Source organism: Dendropsophus ebraccatus, chromosome 13 (assembly GCF_027789765.1).
Source record: "Dendropsophus ebraccatus isolate aDenEbr1 chromosome 13, aDenEbr1.pat, whole genome shotgun sequence".
Taxonomy (NCBI): domain Eukaryota; kingdom Metazoa; phylum Chordata; class Amphibia; order Anura; family Hylidae; genus Dendropsophus; species Dendropsophus ebraccatus.
Window position 1 is genome coordinate 611810 of NC_091466.1, and position 21784 is coordinate 633593.

General features: G+C 53.5%; 1 protein-coding gene across 1 annotated transcript in view; it reads left to right on the forward strand.

Annotated features, from left to right (window-relative positions):
- Positions 1-21403, forward strand: part of ARHGAP30 (Rho GTPase activating protein 30) — a 78600-nt gene extending 57197 nt beyond the window's left edge. Inside the window, exons 10-12 of the mRNA XM_069950452.1 lie at positions 17459-17971; positions 18973-19142; positions 19328-21403. Of these exons, the coding sequence (XP_069806553.1) occupies positions 17459-17971; positions 18973-19142; positions 19328-21304 (2660 nt within the window). The 3' untranslated portion in view covers positions 21305-21403. The remainder of the gene's footprint in view (positions 1-17458; positions 17972-18972; positions 19143-19327) is intronic.
- Positions 21404-21784: the final 381 nt, after the last annotated feature.

Consider the following 21784-nt stretch of genomic DNA (forward strand, 5'->3'; position numbering starts at 1 on the left):
AGTAGTGCTGGGAGTAATAGTAGTAGTAGTAGTAGGAGTAGTAGTGGGAGTAGTAGTAGTAGTAGTGGGAGTAGTGCTGGGAGTAATAGTAGTAGTAGTGGGAGTAGTAGTAGTAGTAATAGTGGGAGTAGTACTGGGAGTAGTAGTAGCAGTAGTGGGAGTAGTGCTGGGAGTAATAGTAGTAGTAGTAGTGGGAGTAGTGCTGGGAGTAATAGTAGCAGTAGTAGTGGGAGTAGTGCTGGGAGTAATAGTAGTAGTACTGGGAGTAATAGTAGCAGTAGTGGTATTAATAGTAGCAGTAGTAGTGGGAGTAGTGCTGGGAGTAATAGTAGTAGTACTGGGAGTAATAGTAGCAGTAGTGGGAGTAATAGTAGCAGTAGTAGTGGGAGTAGTGCTATGAGTAATAGTAGCAGTAGTGGGAGTAGTGGTGGGAGTAGTAGTAGCAGTAGTGGGAGTAGTGCTGGGAGTAATAGTAGCAGTAGTAGTGGGAGTAGTGCTGGGAGTAATAGTAGCAGTAGTAGTGGGAGTAGTGCTGGGAGTAATAGTAGTAGTACTGGGAGTAGTAGTAGCAGTAGTGGTATTAATAGTAGCAGTAGTAGTGGGAGTAGTGCTGGGAGTAATAGTAGCAGTAGTGGGAGTAATAGTAGTAGTAGTGGGAGTAGTAGTAGCAGTAGTGGGAGTAGTGCTGGGAGTAATAGTAGTAGTAGTGGGAGTAGTGCTGGGAGTAATAGTAGTAGTAGTGGTAGTAGTAGTAGCAGTAGTGGGAGTAGTGCTGGGAGTAATAGTAGTAGTAGTAGTGGGAGTAATAGTAGTAGTGGGAGTAGTAGTAGCAGTAGTGGGAGTAGTGCTGGGAGTAATAATAGTAGTAGTGGGAGTAGTAGTAGTAGTAATAGTGGGAGTAGTACTGGGAGTAATAGTAGCAGTAGTGGGAGTAGTGCTGGGAGTAATAGTAGCAGTAGTAGTGGGAGTAGTGCTGGGAGTAATAGTAGTAGTAGTGGTAGTAGTAGTAGCAGTAGTGGGAGTAGTGCTGGGAGTAATAGTAGTAGTAGTAGTAGGAGTAATAGTAGTAGTGGGAGTAGTAGTAGCAGTAGTGGGAGTAGTGCTGGGAGTAATAATAGTAGTAGTGGGAGTAGTAGTAGTAGTAATAGTGGGAGTAGTACTGGGAGTAATAGTAGCAGTAGTGGGAGTAGTGCTGGGAGTAATAGTAGCAGTAGTAGTGGGAGTAGTGCTGGGAGTAATAGTAGTAGTACTGGGAGTAATAGTAGCAGTAGTGGGAGTAGTGGTGGGAGTAGTAGTAGCAGTAGTGGGAGTAGTGCTGGGAGTAATAGTAGCAGTAGTAGTGGGAGTAGTGCTGGGAGTAATAGTAGTAGTACTGGGAGTAATAGTAGCAGTAGTGGTATTAATAGTAGCAGTAGTAGTGGGAGTAGTGCTGGGAGTAATAGTAGTAGTACTGGGAGTAATAGTAGCAGTAGTGGGAGTAATAGTAGCAGTAGTAGTGGGAGTAGTGCTATGAGTAATAGTAGCAGTAGTGGGAGTAGTGGTGGGAGTAGTAGTAGCAGTAGTGGGAGTAGTGCTGGGAGTAATAGTAGCAGTAGTAGTGGGAGTAGTGCTGGGAGTAATAGTAGCAGTAGTAGTGGGAGTAGTGCTGGGAGTAATAGTAGCAGTAGTGCTGGGAGTAGTAGTAGCAGTAGTGGGAGTAGTGCTGGGAGTAATAGTAGTAGTGGTGGGAGTAGTAGTAGCAGTAGTGGGAGGAGTAGTAGCAGTAGAGGGAGTAGTGCTGGGAGTAATAGTAGTAGTGGTGGGAGTAGTAGTAGTAGCAGTAGTGGGAGTAGTGCTGGGAGTAATAGTAGCAGTAGTAGTAGTAGCAGTAGTGGGAGTAGTGCTGGGAGTAATAGTAGTAGTAGTGGGAGTAGTACTGGGAGTAGTAGTAATATTGGGAGGAGTAGTAGTAATAGTGGGAGTAGTACTTGGAGTAATAGTAGCAGTAGTAGTAGTGGGAGTAGTGCTGGGAGTAGTAGTAGTAGTGGGAGTAGTAGTAGCAGTAGTGGGAGTAGTGCTGGGAGTAATAGTAGTAGTAGTGAGAGTAGTACTGGGAGTAGTAGTAATATTGGGAGAAGTAGTAGCAGTAGTGGGAGTAGTACTTGGAGTAGTAGTAGCAGTAGTGAGAGTAATACTTGGAGTAGTAGTAGCAGTAGTGGGAGTAGTACTTGGAGTAGTAGCAATATTGGGAGTAGTGGGAGTAGTACTAGTAGTGGGAGTAGTACTTGGAGTACTGGTAGCAGTAGTGGGAGTAGTAGTAGCAGTAGTGGGAGTAGTACTTGGAGTAGTAGTAATAGTGGGAGTAGTAGTAGTAGCAGTAGTGGGAGTAGTACTAGTAGCAGTAGTGGGAGTAGTATCAGTAGTGGGAGTAGTAGTAGTGGGAGTAGTACTAGTAGTAGTAGCAGCAGTAGTGGGAGTAGTACTTGGAGTAGTAGTAGCAGTAGTGGGAGTAGTACTTGGAGTAGTAGTAATAGTAGGAGTAGTAGCAGTAGTACTAGTAGTAGTAGCAGTACTGGGAGTAGTAGTAATATTGGGAGTAGTAGTAGTAATAGTGGGAGTAGTACTAGCAGTAGTGGAAGTAGTACTAGTATTAGTAGCAGTAGTGGGAGTAGTAGCAGTAGTGGGAGTAGTAGTTGTAGTAGTAGCAGCAGTGGGAGTAGTACTTGGAGTAGTAGAAGTAATATTGGGAGTAGTAGTGGCAGTAGTACTGGGAGTAGTACTGGGAGTAGTAGTAGTGGGAGTAGTAGTAATATAGTAATACTGGGAGTAGTAGTAGTAATAGTGGGAGTAGGACTTCTAGTAGTAGTAGTACAGGGAGTAGAATTAATATTTGGAGTAGTAGTAGCAGTAGTGGGGGAGTAGTAGTAATATTGGGAGTAGTACTGGGAGTAGTAGTAGTAATAGTGGGAGTAGTAATAGTGAGAGTAGCAGTAGTGGGAGTAGTAGTAATATAGTAATACTGGGAGGAGCAGTAGTAAGAGTAGTACTAGGAGTAGTGGTAGCAGTACTGGGAGTAGTAGTAATATTGGTAGCAGTACTGGGAGTAGTAGTAGCAGTAGTGAGAGTAGTAGTAGCAGCAGTAGTGGGAGTAGTACTGGGAGTAGTAGTAGCAGTAGTGGGAGGAGTAGTAGCAGTAGTGGGAGTAGTACTGGGAGTAGTAGTAATAGTGGGAGTAGTACTGGGAGTAGTAGTAGTAGTAGTGGGGGTAGTACTGGGAGTAGTAGTAGCAGTAGTGGGAGTAGTACTGGGAGTAGTAGCAGTAGTAGTGGGAGTAGTAGTAGCAGTAGTGGGAGTAGTACTGGGAGTAGTAGTAGCAGTAGTACTGGGAGTAGCAGTAGTGAGAGTAGTACTGGGAGAAGTAGTAGCAGTAGTGAGAGTTGTACTGGGAGTAGTAGTAGCAGTAGTGAGAGTAGTACTGGGAGTAGTAGTAGCAGTAGTGAGAGTAGTACTGGGAGTAGTAGTAGCAGTAGTGGGAGTAGTACTGGGAGTAGTAGTAGTAGTAGTGGGAGTAGTACTGGGAGTAGCAGTAGTGAGAGTAGTACTGGGAGTAGCAGCAGTGAGAGTAGTACTGGCAGTAGTAGTAGCAGTAGTGGGAGTAGTGCTGTGAGGAGTAGTAGTAGTAGTAGTGGGAGTAGTAGTAGCAGTAGTGAGAGTAGTACTGGGAGTAGTAGTAATATTGGGAGTAGTAGGGAGTAGTAGTTATAGTGGGAGTAGTAGTAGCAGTAGTGGGAATAGTATTGGAAGTAGTAGTAGTAGTTATAGTGGGAGTAGTAGTAGCAGTAGTGGGAGTAGTAGTAGCAGTAGTGAGAATAGTACTGGGAGTAGTAGTAGCAGTAGTGGGAGTAGTACTGGGAGTAGTAGTAGCAGTAGTGGGAGTAGTACTGGGAGTAGTAGTAGCAGTAGTGGTAATACTTGGAGTAATAGTAGCAGTAATAGTGGGAGTAGTAGTAGTAGCAGTAGTGGGAGTAGTACTTGGAGTAGTAGTAATAGTGGGAGTAGTAGTAGCAGTAGTGGGAGTAGTACTGGGAGAAGTAGTAGCAGTAGTGAGGGTAGTACTGGGAGTAGTAGTAGCAGTAGTGAGAGTTGTACTGGGAGTAGTAGTAGCAGTAGTGAGAGTAGTACTGGGAGTAGTAGTAGCAGTAGTGAGAGTAGTACTGGGAGTAGTAGTAGCAGTAGTGAGAGTAGTACTGGGAGTAGTAGTAGCAGTAGTGAGAGTAGTACTGGGAGTAGTAGTAGCAGTAGTGAGAGTAGTACTGGGAGTAGTAGTAGCAGTAGTGAGAGTAGTACTGGGAGTAGTAGTAGCAGTAGTGAGAGTAGTACTGGGAGTAGTAGTAGCAGTAGTGAGAGTAGTACTGGGAGTAGTAGTAGCAGTAGTGAGAGTAGTACTGGGAGTAGTAGTAGCAGTAGTGAGAGTAGTACTGGGAGTAGTAGTAGCAGTAGTGGGAGTAGTACTGGGAGTAGTAGTAGCAGTAGTGGGAGTAGTGCTGTGAGTAGTAGTAGTAGTAGTAGTAGTGGGAGTAGTAGTAGCAGTAGTGAGAGTAGTACTGGGAGTAGTAGTAATATTGGGAGTAGTAGTTATAGTGGGAGTAGTAGTAGCAGTAGTGGGAATAGTATTGGAAGTAGTAGTAGTAGTTATAGTGGGAGTAGTAGTAGCAGTAGTGGGAGTAGTACTGGGAGTAGTAGTAGCAGTAGTGGGAGTAGTACTGGGAGTAGTAGTAGCAGTAGTGAGAGTAATACTTGGAGTAGTAGTAGCAGTAGTGGGAGTAGTACTGGGAGTAGTAGTAATAGTGGGAGTAGTACTGGGAGTAGTAGTAGTAGTGGGAGTAGTACTGGGAGTAGTAGTAGCAGTAGTGGGAGTAGTACTGGGAGTAGTAGTAGCAGCAGTAGTGGGAGTAGTAGTAGCAGTAGTGGTAATACTTGGAGTAATAGTAGCAGTAATAGTGGGAGTAGTAGTAGTAGCAGTAGTGGGAGTAGTACTTGGAGTAGTAGTAATAGTGGGAGTAGTAGTAGCAGTAGTGAGAGTAGTACTGGGAGTAGTAGTAGCAGTAGCGGGAGTAGTAGTAGCAGTAGTGGGAGTAGTACTGGGAGTAGTAGTAGTAGTGGGGGTAGTACTGGGAGTAGTAGTAGCAGTAGTGGGGGTAGTACTTGGAGTAGTAGTAGCAGTAGTGGGAGTAGTACTGGGAGTAGTAGCAGTAGTACTTGGAGTAGTAGTAATAGTGGGAGTAGTAGTAGTAGCAGTAGTGGGAGTAGTACTTGGAGTAGTAGTAATAGTGGGAGTAGTAGTAGTAGCAGTAGTGGGAGTAGTACTGGGAGTAGTAGTAGCAGTAGTGGGAGTAGTAGTAATAGTGGGAGTAGTACTGGGAGTAGTAGTAGCAGTAGTGGGAGTAGTACTGGGAGTAGTAGTAATAGTGGGAGTAGTAGTAGTAGTAGTAGTGGGGGTAGTACTGGGAGTAGTAGTAGCAGTAGTGGGAGTAGTACTGGGAGTAGTAGTAATAGTGGGAGTAGTAGTAGTAGTAGTAGTGGGAGTAGTACTGGGAGTAGTAGTAGCAGTAGTGGGAGTAGTACTTGGAGTAGTAGTAATAGTGGGAGTAGTAGTAGTAGTAGTAGTGGGGGTAGTACTGGGAGTAGTAGTAGCAGTAGTGGGAGTAGTACTTGGAGTAGTAGTAATAGTGGGAGTAGTAGTAGTAGTAGTAGTGGGGGTAGTACTGGGAGTAGTAGTAGCAGTAGTGGGAGTAGTACTGGGAGTAGTAGTAGCAGTAGTGGGAGTAGTACTGGGAGTAGTAGTAGCAGTAGTGGGAGTAGTACTGGGAGTAGTAGTAGCAGTAGTGGGAGTAGTACTGGGAGTAGTAATAGTGGGAGTAGTACTGGGAGTAGTAGTAGTAGTGGGGGTAGTACTGGGAGTAGTAGTATTAGTAGTGGGAGGAGTAGTAGCAGTAGTGGGAGTAGTAGTAGCAGTAGTGAGAGTAGTACTGGGAGTAGTAGTATTAGTAGTGGGAGGAGTAGTAGCAGTAGTGGGAGTAGTAGTAGCAGTAGTGAGAGTAGTACTGGGAGTAGTAGTAGCAGTAGTGAGAGTAGTACTAGGAGTAGTAGTAGCAGTAGTGGGAGGAGTAGTAGCAGTAGTGGGAGTAGTAGTAGCAGTAGTGGGAGTAGTAGTAATAGTGGGAGTAGTAGGGAGTAGTAGTTATAGTGGGAGTAGTAGTAGCAGTAGTGGGAATAGTATTGGAAGTAGTAGTAGTAGTAGTACTGGGAGTAGTAGTAGCAGTAGTGAGAGTAGTACTGGGAGTAGTAGTAGCAGTAGTGGGAGTAGTACTGGGAGTAGTAGTAGCAGTAGTGAGAGTAGTACTGGGAGTAGTAGTAGCAGTAGTACTGGGAGTAGTACTGGGAGTAGTAGTAGCAGTAGTGGGAGTAGTATTGGGAGTAGTAGTAATATTGGGAGTAGTAGGGAGTAGTAGTTATAGTGGGAGTAGTAGTAGCAGTAGTGGGAATAGTATTGGAAGTAGTAGTAGTAGTTATAGTGGGAGTAGTAGTAGTAGCAGTGGTGGGAGTAGTACTTGGAATAGTAGTTATAGTGGGAGTAGTACTGGGAGTAGTAGTAGCAGTAGTGAGAGTAGTACTGGGAGTAGTAGTAATATTGGGAGTAGTAGGGAGTAGTAGTTATAGTGGGAGTAGTAGTAGCAGTAGTGGGAATAGTATTGGAAGTAGTAGTAGTAGTTATAGTGGGAGTAGTAGTAGTAGCAGTGGTGGGAGTAGTACTTGGAATAGTAGTTATAGTGGGAGTAGTACTGGGAGTAGTAGTAGCAGTAGTGAGAGTAGTACTGGGAGTAGTAGTAGCAGTAGTGGGAATAGTATTGGAAGTAGTAGTAATAGTGGGAGTAGTACTTGGAGTAGTAGTGGGAGTAGTACTGGGAAAAGTAGTAACATTGGGAGTAGTAGTAGTAATAGTGGGAGTAGTACTGGGAGTAGTAGTAGTGGGTATTAGTAGTACTGGGAGTAGTAGTACTGGGAGTTGTAGTAGCAGCAGTATTGGGAGTAGTAGTACTGGGAGTTGTAGTAGCAACAGTATTGGGAGTAGTAGTACTGGGAGTTGTAGTAGCAGCAGTATTGGGAGTAGTAGAAGTAGCAGTACTGGATCCAACAGGGGGACCTCTCTGTGTTGATGCTGGAGGCGGCTGGTAACCCCCGGGCCCGGTCACTCTCTGTGTTGATGCTGGAGGTGGCTGGTAACCCCACCCCCGGGCCCGGTCACTCTCTGTGTTGATGCTGGAGGCGGCTGGTAACCCCCGGGCCCGGTCACTCTCTGTGTTGATGCTGGAGGTGGCTGGTAACCCCCGGGCCCGGTCACTCTCTGTGTTGATGCTGGAGGTGGCTGGTAACCCCCGGGCCCGGTCACTCTCTGTGTTGATGCTGGAGGCGGCTGGTAACCCCCGGGCCCGGTCACTCTCTGTGTTGATGCTGGAGGTGGCTGGTAACCCCCGGGCCCGGTCACTCTATGTGTTGATGCTGGAGGTGGCTGGTAACCCCGGGCCCGGTCACTCTCTGTGTTGATGCTGGAGGTGGGTGGTAACCCCACCCCCGGGCCCGGTCACTCTCTGTGTTGATGCTGGAGGTGGCTGGTAACCCCCGGGCCCGGTCACTCTCTGTGTTGATGCTGGAGGTGGCTGGTAACCCCCGGGCCCGGTCACTCTCTGTGTTGATGCTGGAGGTGGCTGGTAACCCCCGGGCCCGGTCACTCTCTGTGTTGATGCTGGAGGCGGCTGGTAACCTCACCCCCGGTCACTCTCTGTGTTGATGCTGGAGGTGGCTGGTAACCCCACCCCCGGGCCCGGTCACTCTCTGTGTTGATGCTGGAGGTGGCTGGTAACCCCACCCCCGGTCACTCTCTGTGTTGATGCTGGAGGTGGCTGGTAACCCCACCCCCGGTCACTCTCTGTGTTGATGCTGGAGGCGGCTGGTAACCCCACCCCCGGTCACGTTCTGTGTTGATGCTGGAGGTGGCTGGTAACCCCCGGGCCCGGTCACTCTCTGTGTTGATGCTGGAGGTGGCTGGTAACCCCCGGGCCCGGTCACTCTCTGTGTTGATGCTGGAGGTGGCTGGTAACCCCACCCCCGGGCCCGGTCACTCTCTGTGTTGATGCTGGAGGCGGCTGGTAACCCCCGGGCCCGGTCACTCTCTGTGTTGATGCTGGAGGCGGCTGGTAACCCCCGGGCCCGGTCACTCTCTGTGTTGATGCTGGAGGTGGGTGGTAACCCCCGGGCCCGGTCACTCTCTGTGTTGATGCTGGAGGTGGCTGGTAACCCCCGGGCCCGGTCACTCTCTGTGTTGATGCTGGAGGTGGCTGGTAACCTCACCCCCAGGCCCGGTCACTCTCTGTGTTGATGCTGGAGGTGGCTGGTAACCCCCGGGCCCGGTCACTCTCTGTGTTGATGCTGGAGGCGGCTGGTAACCCCCGGGCCCGGTCACTCTCTGTGTTGATGCTGGAGGCGGCTGGTAACCCCCGGGCCCGGTCACTCTCTGTGTTGATGCTGGAGGTGGGTGGTAACCCCCGGGCCCGGTCACTCTCTGTGTTGATGCTGGAGGTGGGTGGTAACCCCCAGGCCCGGTCAATCTCTGTGTTGATGCTGGAGGTGGGTGGTAACCCCCGGGCCCGGTCACTCTATGTGTTGATGCTGGAGGTGGCTGGTAACCCCCGGGCCCGGTCACTCTCTGTGTTGATGCTGGAGGCGGCTGGTAACCCCCGGGCCCGGTCACTCTCTGTGTTGATGCTGGAGGTGGGTGGTAACCCCCGGGCCCGGTCACTCTCTGTGTTGATGCTGGAGGTGGGTGGTAACCCCCGGGCCCGGTCACTCTATGTGTTGATGCTGGAGGTGGGTGATAACCCCCGGGCCCGGTCACTCTCTGTGTTGATGCTGGAGGTGGGTGATAACCCCCGGGCCCGGTCACTCTCTGTGTTGATGCTGGAGGTGGCTGGTAACCCCCGGGCCCGGTCACTCTCTGTGTTGATGCTGGAGGTGGCTGGTAACCCCCGGGCCCGGTCACTCTCTGTGTTGATGCTGGAGGTGGCTGGTAACCCCCGGGCCCGGTCACTCTCTGTGTTGATGCTGGAGGTGGCTGGTAACCCCACCCCCGGGCCCGGTCACTCTCTGTGTTGATGCTGGAGGTGGCTGGTAACCTCACCCCCAGGCCCGGTCACTCTCTGTGTTGATGCTGGAGGTGGCTAGTAACCCCCGGGCCCGGTCACTCTATGTGTTGATGCTGGAGGTGGCTGGTAACCCCACCCCCGGGCCCGGTCACTCTGTGTTGATGCTGGAGGTGGCTGGTAACCTCACCCCCAGGCCCGGTCACTCTCTGTGTTGATGCTGGAGGTGGCTGGTAACCTCACCCCCGGGCCCGGTCACTTTCTGTGTTGATGCTGGAGGTGGCTGGTAACCCCCGGGCCCGGTTACTCTCTGTGTTGATGCTGGAGGTGGCTGGTAACCCCCGGGCCCGGTCACTCTCTGTGTTGATGCTGGAGGTGGCTGGTAACCCCCGGGCCCGGTCACTTTCTGTGTTGATGCTGGAGGTGGCTGGTAACCCCCGGGCCCGGTTACTCTCTGTGTTGATGCTGGAGGTGGCTGGTAACCCCCGGGCCCGGTCACTCTCTGTGTTGATGCTGGAGGTGGCTGGTAACCCCCGGGCCCGGTCACTCTCTGTGTTGATGCTGGAGGTGGCTGGTAACCCCCGGGCCCGGTCACTCTCTGTGTTGATGCTGGAGACGGCTGGTAACCCCCGGGCCCGGTTACTCTCTGTGTTGATGCTGGAGGTGGCTGGTAACCCCGGGCCCGGTCACTCTCTGTGTTGATGCTGGAGGTGGGTGGTAACCCCACCCCCGGGCCCGGTCACTCTCTGTGTTGATGCTGGAGGTGGCTGGTAACCCCACCCCCGGGCCCGGTCACTCTCTGTGTTGATGCTGGAGGTGGCTGGTAACCCCCGGGCCCGGTCACTCTCTGTGTTGATGCTGGAGGTGGCTGGTAACCCCCGGGCCCGGTCACTCTCTGTGTTGATGCTGGAGGTGGGTGGTAACCCCACCCCCGGGCCCGGTCACTCTCTGTGTTGATGCTGGAGGCGGCTGGTAACCCCCGGGCCCGGTCACTCTCTGTGTTGATGCTGGAGGTGGCTGGTAACCCCCGGGCCCGGTCACTCTCTGTGTTGATGCTGGAGGTGGCTGGTAACCCCTGGGCCGGGTCACTCTCTGTGTTGATGCTGGAGGTGGCTGGTAACCCCCGGGCCCGGTCACTCTCTGTGTTGATGCTGGAGGCGGCTGGTAACCCCCGGGCCCGGTCACTCTCTGTGTTGATGCTGGAGGTGGCTGGTAACCCCCGGGCCCGGTCACTCTCTGTGTTGATGCTGGAGGTGGCTGGTAACCCCCGGGCCCGGTCACTCTCTGTGTTGATGCTGGAGGTGGCTGGTAACCCCCGGGCCCGGTCACTCTATGTGTTGATGCTGGAGGTGGCTGGTAACCCCTGGGCCCGGTCACTCTCTGTGTTGATGCTGGAGGTGGCTGGTAACCCCCGGCCCCGGTCACTCTCTGTGTTGATGCTGGAGGTGGCTGGTAACCCCGGGCCCGGTCACTCTCTGTGTTGATGCTGGAGGCGGCTGGTAACCCCCGGGCCCGGTCACTCTCTGTGTTGATGCTGGAGGTGGCTGGTAACCCCCGGTCACTCTCTGTGTTGATGCTGGAGGTGGCTGGTAACCCCACCCCCGGGCCCGGTCACTCTCTGTGTTGATGCTGGAGGCGGCTGGTAACCCCACCCCCGGTCACTCTCTGTGTTGATGCTGGAGGCGGCTGGTAACCCCACCCCCGGTCACTCTCTGTGTTGATGCTGGAGGTGGCTGGTAACCTCACCCCCGGGCCCGGTCACTCTCTGTGTTGATGCTGGAGGCGGCTGGTAACCCCACCCCCGGTCACTCTCTGTGTTGATGCTGGAGGTGGCTGGTAACCTCACCCCCGGGCCCGGTCACTCTCTGTGTTGATGCTGGAGGCGGCTGGTAACCCCCGGGCCCGGTCACTCTCTGTGTTGATGCTGGAGGTGGGTGGTAACCCCCGGGCCCGGTCACTCTCTGTGTTGATGCTGGAGGTGGCTGGTAACCCCCGGGCCCGGTCACTCTCTGTGTTGATGCTGGAGGTGGCTGGTAACCCCCGGGCCCGGTCACTCTCTGTGTTGATGCTGGAGGTCGCTGGTAACCTCACCCCCAGGCCCGGTCACTCTCTGTGTTGATGCTGGAGATGGCTGGTAACCTCACCCCCGGGCCCGGTCACTTTCTGTGTTGATGCTGGAGGTGGCTGGTAACCCCACCCCCGGGCCCGGTCACTCTCTGTGTTGATGCTGGAGGTGGCTGGTAACCCCTGGGCCGGGTCACTCTCTGTGTTGATGCTGGAGGTGGCTGGTAACCCCCGGGCCCGGTCACTCTATGTGTTGATGCTGGAGGTGGCTGGTAACCCCCGGGCCCGGTCACTCAATGTGTTGATGCTGGAGGTGGCTGGTAACCCCCGGGCCCGGTCACTCTCTGTGTTGATGCTGGAGGTGGCTGGTAACCCCCGGGCCCGGTCACTCTCTGTGTTGATGCTGGAGGTGGCTGGTAACCCCCGGGCCCGGTCACTCTATGTGTTGATGCTGGAGGTGGCTGGTAACCCCTGGGCCCGGTCACTCTCTGTGTTGATGCTGGAGGTGGCTGGTAACCCCCGGCCCCGGTCACTCTCTGTGTTGATGCTGGAGGTGGCTGGTAACCCCCGGGCCCGGTCACTCTCTGTGTTGATGCTGGAGGCGGCTGGTAACCCCCGGGCCCGGTCACTCTCTGTGTTGATGCTGGAGGTGGCTGGTAACCCCCGGTCACTCTCTGTGTTGATGCTGGAGGTGGCTGGTAACCCCACCCCCGGGCCCGGTCACTCTCTGTGTTGATGCTGGAGGCGGCTGGTAACCCCACCCCCGGTCACTCTCTGTGTTGATGCTGGAGGCGGCTGGTAACCCCACCCCCGGTCACTCTCTGTGTTGATGCTGGAGGTGGCTGGTAACCTCACCCCCGGGCCCGGTCACTCTCTGTGTTGATGCTGGAGGCGGCTGGTAACCCCACCCCCGGTCACTCTCTGTGTTGATGCTGGAGGTGGCTGGTAACCTCACCCCCGGGCCCGGTCACTCTCTGTGTTGATGCTGGAGGCGGCTGGTAACCCCCGGGCCCGGTCACTCTCTGTGTTGATGCTGGAGGTGGGTGGTAACCCCCGGGCCCGGTCACTCTCTGTGTTGATGCTGGAGGTGGCTGGTAACCCCCGGGCCCGGTCACTCTCTGTGTTGATGCTGGAGGTGGCTGGTAACCCCCGGGCCCGGTCACTCTCTGTGTTGATGCTGGAGGTCGCTGGTAACCTCACCCCCAGGCCCGGTCACTCTCTGTGTTGATGCTGGAGATGGCTGGTAACCTCACCCCCGGGCCCGGTCACTTTCTGTGTTGATGCTGGAGGTGGCTGGTAACCCCACCCCCGGGCCCGGTCACTCTCTGTGTTGATGCTGGAGGTGGCTGGTAACCCCTGGGCCGGGTCACTCTCTGTGTTGATGCTGGAGGTGGCTGGTAACCCCCGGGCCCGGTCACTCTATGTGTTGATGCTGGAGGTGGCTGGTAACCCCCGGGCCCGGTCACTCAATGTGTTGATGCTGGAGGTGGCTGGTAACCCCCGGGCCCGGTCACTCTCTGTGTTGATGCTGGAGGTGGCTGGTAACCTCCGGGCCCGGTCACTCTCTGTGTTGATGCTGGAGGTGGCTGGTAACCCCCGGGCCCGGTCACTCTCTGTGTTGATGCTGGAGGTGGCTGGTAACCCCACCCCCGGGCCCGGTCACTCTCTGTGTTGAAGCTGCTCCCCCTGCAGGACAGAGAGCACTTTTTGTTTTGTTTATTGAAAATTGATTTTTTTTATTTAAAAAAAAATAATCGATTTTCAATTTAGGGAGCAATGAATGGATAGAATTTGATTATTCGGCCAGCCCTACTTAAAGGGGTATTCCCATCTCATATAGTTATAGATTTCTGACATGACAGCAGTAAACTTGCCGCCTTCTCCTGATAGGCTGCTCTTCCCTCCCACTGTGTATGTTACTGACCACCACTCTGCTCTAAAAGCAGTGCTCTGGCTGGCATAGTGTAGAAGTATGAAGATGCTGTAGATATAGACATCTATTGTTAGCGATGTCCGTGCGGCCCTTGCTAGTATTCCGGCATACATAGAAGTTATACTTACCTCTCCAGGCTCCCTGGTGTCCTTCTGCCTGTTCCCCGCTCACTGACGCTGCCACTTCTGAAGCCATCTCTGCAGTGACAGGCCGCTCAGCCAATCTCTGACTGAGACAGGGCAGCCCGGCGGCCAGTGATTGGTTGAGTGGCCCGTCACTGCACAGATGGGGAATGTCGGGGGACCCCGGGGAGAACTCTCTATACTCTTCCATCAGCCGCCCTCCGCCTATTACAAAGTGATGTGTAGTCAATGACTGCGGATTTGTAAACTTGCTGATTGACAACGAGATGGCTGGGCCGTGTGTATAGGGAGGATGGGGGTCTGATGGGAGAGACAGACGGCCATACAATTATACAAAGTGGGCCTATCGCCAAAAAAAGATGTCCCTTCCTGTGTCTGTAGAAGTGGGAATGGTGCAGAGGGCTAAATAACTCCATGAAGGCTCAGGTCCAATCCCACTGAGACCCCCTCAGGTCCAGTCCCACTGAAACCCCCTCAGGACCACTCCTTTTGAGACCACTCAGGTCCAATCCCTCTGAGACCCCTTAGGTCCAATCCCACCGAGGCCCCCTCAGGTCCAATCCCACTGAGACCCCTCAGGTCCAATCCCACTGAGGCCCCTCAGGTCCAATCCCACTGAGGCCCCCTCAGGTCCAATCCCACTAAGACCTCTCAGATCCAATCCCACTGAGACCCCTCAGGTCCAATCCCACTGAGACCCCTCAGGTCCAGTCCCACTGAAACCCCCTCAGGACCACTCCTTTTGAGACCACTCAGGTCCAAATCCCTCTGAGACCCCTTAGGTCCACTGCCACTGAGGCCGCCTCAGGTCCAATCCCTCTGAGACCCCTCAGGTCCAATCCCACTGAGGCCCCCTCAGGTCCCCTGCCACTGACGCCCCCTCAGGTCCAATCCCACTGAGGCCCCCTCAGGTCCACTGCCACTGAGCCCCCCCCCTAAGGTCCACTCCCACTGAGGCCCCCTCAGGTCCAATCCCACTGAGGCCCCCTCAGGTCCAATCCCACTGAGGCCCCCTCAGGTCCACTGCCACTGAGGCCCCCCTAAGGTCCACTCCCACTGAGGCCCCCTCAGGTCCAGTCCCACTGAGACCTCTCAGATCCAATCCCACTGAGACCCCTCAGGTCCAATCCCACTGAGGCCCCTCAGGTCCAATCCCACTGAGGCCCCCCCAGGTCCAATCCCACTAAGACCTCTCAGATCCAATCCCACTGAGACCCCTCAGGTCCAATCCCACTGAGACCCCTCAGGTCCAGTCCCACTGAAACCCCCTCAGGACCACTCCTTTTGAGACCACTCAGGTCCAATCCCTCTGAGACCCCTTAGGTCCACTGCCACTGAGGCCCCCTCAGGTCCACTCCCACTGAGGCCCCCTCAGGTCCAGTCCCACTGAGACCCCTCAGGTCCAGTCCCACTGAGACCCTCAGGTCCACTGCCACTGAGGCCCCCTCAGGTCCAATCCCACTGAGACCCCTCAGGTCCAATCCCACTGAGGCCCCCTCAGGTCCAATCCCACTGAGGCTCCCTCAGGTCCACTGCCACTGAGACCCCCTCAGGTCCACTGCCACTGAGGCCCCCTCAGGTCCAATCCCACTGAGGCCCCCTCAGGTCCAATCCCACTGAGGCCCCCTCAGGTCCAATCCCACTGAGGCCCCCTCAGGTCCACTGCCACTGAGACCCCCTCAGGTCCAGTCCCACTGAGGCCCCCTCAGGTCCACTCCCACTGAGGCCCCCCTCAGGTCCACTCCCACTGAGGCCCCCCTCAGGTCCAGTCCCACTGGGACCCCTCAGGTCCAATCCCACTAAGACCTCTCAGGTCCAATCCCACTAAGACCTCTCAGTGGGATTGGATCTGAGAGGTCTCAGTGGGATTGGATCTGAGAGGTCTCAGTGGGATTGGATCTGAGAGGTCTCAGTGGGATTGGATCTGAGAGGTCTCAGTGGGATTGGATCTGAGACCCCTCAGGTCCACTCCCACTGAGACCCCTCAGGTCCAATCCCACTGAGACCCCCTCAGGTCCAGTCCCACTGAGGCCCCCTCAGGTCCACTCCCACTGAGACCCCTCAGGTCCAATCCCACTGAGGCCCCCTCAGGTCCACTGCCACTGAGACCCCCTCAGGTCCAGTCCCACTGAGGCCCCCTCAGGTCCACTCCCACTGAGGCCCCCTTCAGGTCCACTCCCACTGAGGCCCCCCTCAGGTCCAGTCCCACTGGGACCCCTCAGGTCCAATCCCACTAAGACCTCTCAGGTCCAATCCCACTAAGACCTCTCAGGTCCAATCCCACTAAGACCTCTCAGTGGGATTGGATCTGAGAGGTCTCAGTGGGATTGGATCTGAGAGGTCTCAGTGGGATTGGATCTGAGAGGTCTCAGTGGGATTGGATCTGAGACCCCTCAGGTCCACTCCCACTGAGACCCCTCAGGTCCAATCCCACTGAGGCCCCCTCAGGTCCAATCCCACCGAGGCCCCCTCAGGTCCAATCCCACTGAGGCTCCCTCAGGTCCAATCCCACCGAGGCCCCCTCAGGTCCAATCCCACTGAGGCTCCCTCAGGTCCACTGCCACTGAGGCCCCCTCAGGTCCACTGCCACTGAGGCCCCCTCAGGTCCAATCCCACTGAGGCCCCCTCAGGTCCAATCCCACTGAGGCCCCCTCAGGTCCAATCCCACTGAGGCCCCCTCAGGTCCACTGCCACTGAGAACCCCTCAGGTCCAGTCCCACTGAGGCCCCCTCAGGTCCACTCCCACTGAGGCCCCCCTCAGGTCCACTCCCACTGAGGCCCCCCTCAGGTCCAGTCCCACTGGGACCCCTCAGGTCCAATCCCACTAAGACCTCTCAGGTCCAATCCCACTAAGACCTCTCAGTGGGATTGGATCTGAGAGGTCTCAGTGGGATTGGATCTGAGAGGTCTCAGTGGGATTGGATCTGAGAGGTCTCAGTGGGATTGGATCTGAGACCCCTCAGGTCCACTCCCACTGAGACCCCTCAGGTCCAATCCCACCGAGGCCCCCTCAGGTCCAATCCCACCGAGGCCCCCTCAGGTCCAATCCCACCGAGGCCCCCTCAGGTCCAATCCCACCGAGGCCCCCTCAGGTCCAATCCCACCGAGGCCCCCTCAGGTCCAATCCCACCGAGGCCCCCTCAGGTCCAATCCCACCGAGGCCCCCTCAGGTCCAATCCCACCGAGGCCCCCTCAGGTCCAATCCCACCGAGGCCCCCTCAGGTCCAATCCCACCGAGGCCCCCTCAGGTCCAATCCCACTGAGGCCCCTCAGGTCCAATCCCACTGAGGCCCCTCAGGTCCAATCCCACTGAGGCCCCCTCAGGTCCAATCCCACTAAGACCTCTCAGGTCCAATCCCACTGAGACCCCTCAGGTCCAATCCCACCGAGGCCCCCTCAGGTCCAATGCCACGAGGCCCCCTCAGGTCCAATCCCACGAGGCCCCCTCAGGTCCACTGCCACCGAGGCCCCCCTCAGGTCCACTGCCACCGAGGCCCCCCTCAGGTCCACTGCCACCGAGGCCCCCCTCAGGTCCACTGCCACCGAGGCCCCCCTCAGGTCCACTGCCACCGAGGCCCCCCTCAGGTCCACTGCCACCGAGGCCCCCCTCAGGTCCACTGCCACCGAGGCCCCCCTCAGGTCCACTGCCACCGAGGCCCCCCTCAGGTCCACTGCCACCGAGGCCCCCCTCAGGTCCACTGCCACCGAGGCCCCCCTCAGGTCCACTGCCACCGAGGCCCCCCTCAGGTCCACTGCCACCGAGGCCCCCCTCAGGTCCACTGCCACCGAGGCCCCCCTCAGGTCCACTGCCACCGAGGCCCCCCTCAGGTCCACTGCCACCGAGGCCCCCCTCAGGTCCACTGCCACCGAGGCCCCCCTCAGGTCCACTGCCACCGAGGCCGCCCTCAGGTCCACTGCCACCGAGGCCGCCCTCAGGTCCAATCCCACCGAGGCCGCCCTCAGGTCCAATCCCACTGAGACTCCTCGGGTCCAGTCTCACTGAGGCCCCTCAGGTCCACTCCCACTAAGACCCCCTCAAGTCCAAGACTAGGTGGCATCTTCTACAGTTTTTTACCAGTTGTTGACTGATCCTTACCTCCATACATACTGCATGTGGCACTGAAACCTTTGTTCCCTGACAGCAAGCGATCTGGAGCAGAATAACCTGGTGTTACGATCTCCTAGAAACCAACTCTCTCTCCGAAGGGAAAGTCTTGGGTCTCCATCGAAAGAAGAGAATGTTGAATTTACGTTCTTGGATTGCGAGGAGCAGCCACATTCACTGGACACAAACGATACAGAGTATGAAGATGAAGACGGTCAAGCCAAGTCAGAACCCACAACACCAAAATCAGGAAGGTCTTCCATTTCAGGGATTCCACTGGGCCGCTCACCCAAATCTAACCCAAGCCGTGCTGAGAAGTGTGTGGGAGTCCACATCTCTGAACCCTATTCAGTTACGCTCCCTTTCCATATTACATCTAATTTATCTCGACTGACCAGAGGCATGGAGTGTCCAAGACTCAGCACAGTGGCTCCACACAAAGGCTCCAAAACCTTCTTCTCACTAGACGGAAACCTGTGTGCAGAGCCAGAGGATACAGACAAAACAAGACTGAGCCAAGTGGCAGACCAAGAGAGCGACAAGTGGAGTGGTAAATATTCAGGCTATATAATGAGAGGCTAAAGGGTGGCCTCATGGGGTGACTTATTACGTTCTAGTACTACAGCCCAGTCAGCTCCATCTATACGTGAAGGGTTGGTAGCAGCTTGTAGGATGCAGGATCCCGGGTGGAAATGATGCAGCATGGGACATAAATACTAAAAAGGGATTTATGGATCTGCATTATAGTGCAAACCAGACTCATCCATGCCTCACCCTCATGGAATCCCAATGGGACCTGCAAGTAAAGACCCTATTACACCGGCTGAATCAGAGAAGCCAGCGACGGCAGCAGATCTTTGCTACCTGCATGTTGAAAGACAACAATCAGCCAACAACGCACATGTCAGCCGATCCTTGCCTTTTATTACACAAAGCAATTATTGGCCATATTGGCCGATAATCGCTTAGGTCAGGTGTCCCAAAGGCCCAGGTGTCTCAATGTCCATCAGGATCCAGCATACATAATCATGCTGACATCAGCCCCACAAACTTAGAGGTTCTCCTAACTCATCACAGGTGGGCTACGCCATGGAAAGCCTTGAAGGTTTCATGTGCTTAGGTTGCTCTTTCCCTTTGCTGGGTAAGTGGTTGGATGTTTGTCCTCCATTTTACATACTTTTCTGCTTATATAAGATCATCCACAGAAGAGCAGAGATTTGGAGTGCTAAGTGCTGAGTCTTCAGATAACCGCTGTGACAAGAAACCAATTGCCAGAAGGTTTCCTAAGCTAGCCTTAAAGGGGTTATCCAGCTCTACAAAAACATGGCCACTTTTTTCCAGAGACAGCCCCACTCTAGGGGTTTTGCTGCTCAGTTCCATTGAAGTGAATGGGGCTTAATTGCAAAACGCACCTAAACTGAAGACAAGAGTCGTGTTGTCTCTAAAAGAAAGTGGCCATGCTTTTGTAGCACTGGATAACCCCTTTAGAGAGACACTCTGCAGCTTCTTGGAACGTGACTCGTCTCATTTCTGTTATCTTTCCCATTTCAGGAGCAGAAAACACAGAGACAGAGGAGCCAGAAAAGCAGAATGCTCGCCTTTCACTGGAGGTCCAAGACTCCTTCTCCTTTCTAGATGCCCAGGACACCAGCACTGAGAAGATACCAGAAAACATAGTGGACAATGAAATGTTGGGGTATGACCCGCATGCTATGAACCAGGCAAGTCCTCCCCTGTGTAGTCCCTTTATGTTCCTGTTTAGGGCGCAGTTTAGGCTTTAAACGCCTCACTTACTGCCATTGACCATACACAGCAGGATCAGCTCTGATTAGTCATAAGATTAGAATTGTCTGTCAGAGCAATCCAGACGCTAGATCCCAACCTTTTGTTTGTTTTCTACTTTCAGATGGAAGAATTTTCAGTGGAGCCTCCACCAGATGACCTGTGCGAGGTGGACGAGGCCGAGCAGGCGTATTTCATGCCCATGGGATTCGTAGATGAGATTGGACATTGGAAGGTGAAGCAGGAAAGCCTAGAAGACATTTATCTTAGTGCTCATGACGACCTCAGCCCAATAACACAGGACCCAGAGATAGCCCTGGAGAGGCTGCAGCCATCTTCTGAGGTTCAACATTGTATGTTACATGAGAATTTTATCAAAGGTATGGAACTGGGAGAAGGGGCTCTCGAGGAGGATCAGCTCAAGCCTTGTGATGTATCCTATAGCCAAGAACAATCACTGGTGGCTTCAGAAACCCAACGTAATAAAAAGGATAATATAGTGGTGGATGGTCATGACAGTCAAGGCTGTAGCCCAGATGATGCAGCTACAAAGGAACATGTGCCCTGCAGCAGAGAGTTAGATACATCGGAGGAGGAAACAACCAGATTAGATTCTGGGTTCAGAGAGGACAACAACATGGACATTCCCAATCTACAGGATAAAACTGCCCACTCAGCTCCTGAGGAAATACAGCAAGAAGGGCTCAATCGAGAAGACCATATGGTAACTGTAAATGGTAAAGAATTAGAGCAAAGTACTGTACCCACTGGGCAAGAAGGAGCTGAGAATGACATGAATTACACAGTAGAACAACTTCATGAATGTGAAAACTTGCTGGAGGAACACATGACACCCCATGAACCAACATCCTGGCTCACGGAGATCCATCTGTTATCTAAGGCACCACCGGACTATGGGGATGGTAAAAATGAAGACTTAACTGTAAAAAATCCTGACTTGCATGACGGAGAAAACATATCAGATAATTGTCTCTCCAGAATAGAGAACATCTCTACAACCAATCCTTCTCCTGGGCCTGAGGAGATGGTCAATCAGCAAAGTCACAGTACTGATGGTGGATCTGCAGAAGGCCCTGAGTCTACCACTGATACATCTATTGGTGATTGTTCTCCTGAAGCTGTAGAATTTGATGAAATATGTGACCATATCAACACAACAACCCTAGAGGAAAAGCTGAAGGATTCCCTACAGGAAGAAGGACCAGCTAAACCGGCAAATGAAGAGGATGTGAAGGGGCAGAGACTTCCACACATCTGCTGTCCTCCTGCTGAGGTGGACAGCAATCTTCCTAATGGGATGTACCCTGATGGCAGTGTAGCCATGAAGCTGATGGCCACCACCAATAAAATACAGCAAATAAAATCTGTTCCCGTTGTGCCACCCAAACCACAGTTTGCCAAGCTGCCTCCAGCCCTAAAGAGCAAGATACAGATTGGCACCTCATCCTCTCTAAACAGGGATGGCAGGTCACAAAAGTCAGAAAAGAGCAGCCACACAGAGACAGCAGAGACATCTACTGACACCGTGTTAAAGAGTAAGATACAAGTCAGCTCTTTGTCATCAGAAAACAGGGACAGAAAGTCACAGAAGCCAGAAAAGAGCAGTGACATGGAGACAACTGAGACATCTACTGACAACGCACTAAAGAGGCGATCCAGTTGGAGAAACGCCACCAGTATTTCCTTTGATACAGCAATGTCCCTGGCCAAGGAACGTCAATCTCAGAACCCAATCAGGCGTATGCAGACATACTGTGTCGGAGATTCCTATGACATTATGGACACATCTAAGACCGACAATGCTCCGCATGCTCCAAGGTTTACAGTGAAGTCGGCCAGTAGCAGAACACATAGACCTTTCAGCTGTATGCCATTGTCTTGTAGTGAAGGAGAACTGCTTGGATCCAATACTCTAGAAGAAAAGACCTTGCATGGTCTCCAATCCATATTTACTCATGAGCCTGATGCCTACTCTAAGGAGGTGCCTCATAGGAACAGACTGAGCATGCCACGGTTGGGCCAACTATCTGTGGGTGAGGACAAGAGCAAGTGTCACCAACAGCGCCGATCACTGCTTTAAGGTGGAATAAAATCTTCTACCTCTAAACTGGCCACATGTAACATGTTTGTATTTTGTATGAGATGCAGATTATTGTTTTCTATTATATTATAAAAAGAAATGCCAATTTCTAAAGTGAGTCAATACTACTTTCACCACGGGTTCCACCATCAGAGATCACACCTCATGAAGGTTACACAGCCCAGACCTCCAATAATATAACAGTCACATCAGAAAGTCATAGTGAGGTCACATCAGGAGGTGGTCACATCCCAATGAGGTCACATTAGGAGGTGGTCACATCCCAATGAGGACACATCAGGAGGTGGTCACAACAGTGAGGTCACATCAGGAGGTGGTCCCATCCCAATGAGGTCACATTAGGAGGTGGTTACATTACAGTGAGGTCACATCAGGAGGTGGTCACAACAGTGAGGTCACATCAGGAGGTGGTCCCATCCCAATGAGGTCACATCAGGAGGTGGTCACATTACAGTGAGG